This window comes from Pyrus communis, chromosome 10 (assembly GCF_963583255.1).
Source record: "Pyrus communis chromosome 10, drPyrComm1.1, whole genome shotgun sequence".
In the NCBI taxonomy this organism is placed as follows: Eukaryota; Viridiplantae; Streptophyta; class Magnoliopsida; order Rosales; family Rosaceae; genus Pyrus; species Pyrus communis.
Genome location: NC_084812.1, coordinates 24,008,855 through 24,011,395, shown reverse-complemented (window position 1 = coordinate 24,011,395; position 2,541 = coordinate 24,008,855). Strand labels below are relative to the sequence as shown.

The window sequence follows — 2,541 nt, the reverse complement described above, 5'->3', positions numbered from 1 at the left end:
TTAAAAATTTATTTGAAAATCTATCTACAAAAATTATAATTTCAGATAATAACATGTGACATGACGAGATGAGTTAAAAATCCTTTTTGAAATTAAAAATAAAATTATTTTTATTATTTAATAGAATAAAAGTACTAATATTTTAATACACTTAGCCAATTACTATTCATTACAGCCAAGGGGATTGGGTTACCCATTTTCCTAGCCGGGGGGGGGGGAGGGGGCTTACTACACTAGAACTGCTCTAAAAGGTGGTATAAAAGGGAACAAATTCTCTCAGTATTACTTCCATCCTTAGCCTCCAGATCCATAAATCATGTCCATGGATTTTGTATGTTGCTTCAACTAGCAAACGCAACACCCCTTGAAGTCCTGATTCAGCAACAAGAGAGGAGGTACATCTGTGATTGAGAAAACTCCCAAATTCCACTCAATTTCCCTCATTCCGTTTCGCAAGAGGGGGAAAGAGGAGGCCTGGACGGTGGAGACTGAATTGGGAGTTTCGACCGGATGGTGCTAGAGAAGACGGTAAGGAAGTTGAGAAGAGAGAAAGAGTGAGAAAGTTGAGAAAACGAATGATCTCAGCCGCACAATTTTATGTAAACGGTTGAGATTATTTGATCCAAAAAAAAAATTCAGAGAAATCATGTTTCCGTATAAATGTGATATGAAAAATAATAAGTTGCATTACTCACTTTTTATATCATAATTTCCTTTCCTTTTTTTTTTTTTCTTTTAACTTTTTTTTTTCTTTTCTAAGTATTTCATTCACCCGATTTTACAAAACAACTAGGGAATGCAGGTATGCATTATTCTCACTTACAAACTAAGCTGAAGCGAGCCAAATACGGGTTAAACTCGAATTGTATCAAGCCGATTCATAGTTATACGTCCCATAAAATACCCAAAACAACATGAATCTTGTGTATTTCACTCGAGTTTTACTTTTAACAGTTTTTCCCGCAGAAATTTGAGAACTTTAACCATCTCCTTCTCATCCATATATAATTGAAACCATTGCATGAACAAATCCTTGTTGCACAAAGAAAGTTCAATCGTGCTCAATTTTGTTGCCCTCCACTATTGCCATTTAGCCTAATCTTAGGACTCACCAAACTGTCCTTGCTAATATTTCTCTTCTATCTGCTCATACATGTAACAAAGTGCCAAAGGCCCAGAGAAACCACCATAGAGTTTTACTTGCAAAACTTGGCATCTGGACCTGATGCCACGGTTTTCCCTGTCACAGGCCTCAAAGGCACCTCAGTCTTTCACCTCATTTTGGCACCATTTTCGCCACTGACTATCCCATGCATCACGGAAACCCTCAGTAAGATATCAACCCAAGTTGGTCGAGCTCAAGGCATTCTAGTGGCCTCAGCCTTGTCTGGCTCCAATGTGCATGTCTCAGTGTCAATTGCATTCACCAATGGGGATACAATGGTAGCATGCCTTGAGATACAAGGCATCAGCCGCCAATATGAGAGGTATAAAGAGCTCTCGGTGGTTGCAGGGACTGGAACATTCAGATATGCAAGGGACCTTGCTACCCTTGAGACAATTTTCCATGATGATATGACCTCCTACTCAGTCGTACGACGCACCATTAGATTGCTTCTAAATACGAGTTAGTTATTGCAGTAGTCGCTTCACCATCTCTGCTGTTGATTGTTGCTAGAATATCTGGGAAGTTCCTGATTGTATTTCTCTTCTCCATAAGGAGGAACATATAAGGATACAAATGTGGTCAACAAGCCAAGTAATTAATTATATGAGGTTTCCTCTCTGTACTATAGGAATCTTCCACTGCGAAACAACGATAAGCTTGAAGGAAATGCCACTATGTCACCATAGGAAGTTAACCTGGAAAAGTGTCGACTAAAATTATTGTGTACTACATTGTCTCCCCAATCGTACTGAAATGCAGACTTAAAAGTATTTAACTTGGACACTAAGTCTTGTTCATCAAGATTTAGACAAGGTACATTGAAACTACAAAGATAAAGAAATATACTAGCTCCTTTCTTTCCGTTGTGAAAACAACTAGGTATATTAATAGAATATACACCTGTTGTATTTTAAGTGGAATTGTATTATGTCCAGTGTTCCAAGCAGTGTAAGAATATTTTGATATTCTGGTGTGGCTCACATGACAGTCCATTTGTGATACATGAGGTTTAATGAATATTGTTTGGAAGCAGTCTTATTTTATTAGTCAAATTATAAGAATTAGTTTCGTATTTTATTATCATAATGAGTGGTAATTAATTATGAACTTCATTAGGAAACGATCATCTTTCTATTTACAATAGTGCACATACCCATTTAGTGTAAACACGTATTAGAGTTACGTACCAACAAGATTAGAGAGAAATCAAAGAAAATAAAAACGTTATAGGAATTAGTAACCAAAGGAAATTAGAGGATGTACTGTAAACCAAATCATACGTGTGGGTGTTTCATGGTGGAAGCCGCACAAGCACTGCACAGCTTCCTTTGTTTTCCTTCCATAATAAATCTGCACGCAATGCAAATCTGTGT

The 2,541-nt window shown here is 37.2% G+C and overlaps 1 protein-coding gene across 1 annotated transcript; it reads left to right on the top strand.

Annotated features, from left to right (window-relative positions):
* The first annotated feature begins 796 nt into the window (after positions 1-796).
* On the top strand, positions 797-1,632 carry LOC137748032 (dirigent protein 2-like). Its single transcript, XM_068488137.1, has 2 exons — positions 797-802; positions 1,165-1,632. Exons 1-2 carry the CDS (start codon positions 797-799, stop codon positions 1,630-1,632), a joined length of 474 nt encoding a protein of 157 aa, XP_068344238.1.
* The last annotated feature ends 909 nt before the right edge of the window (positions 1,633-2,541 follow it).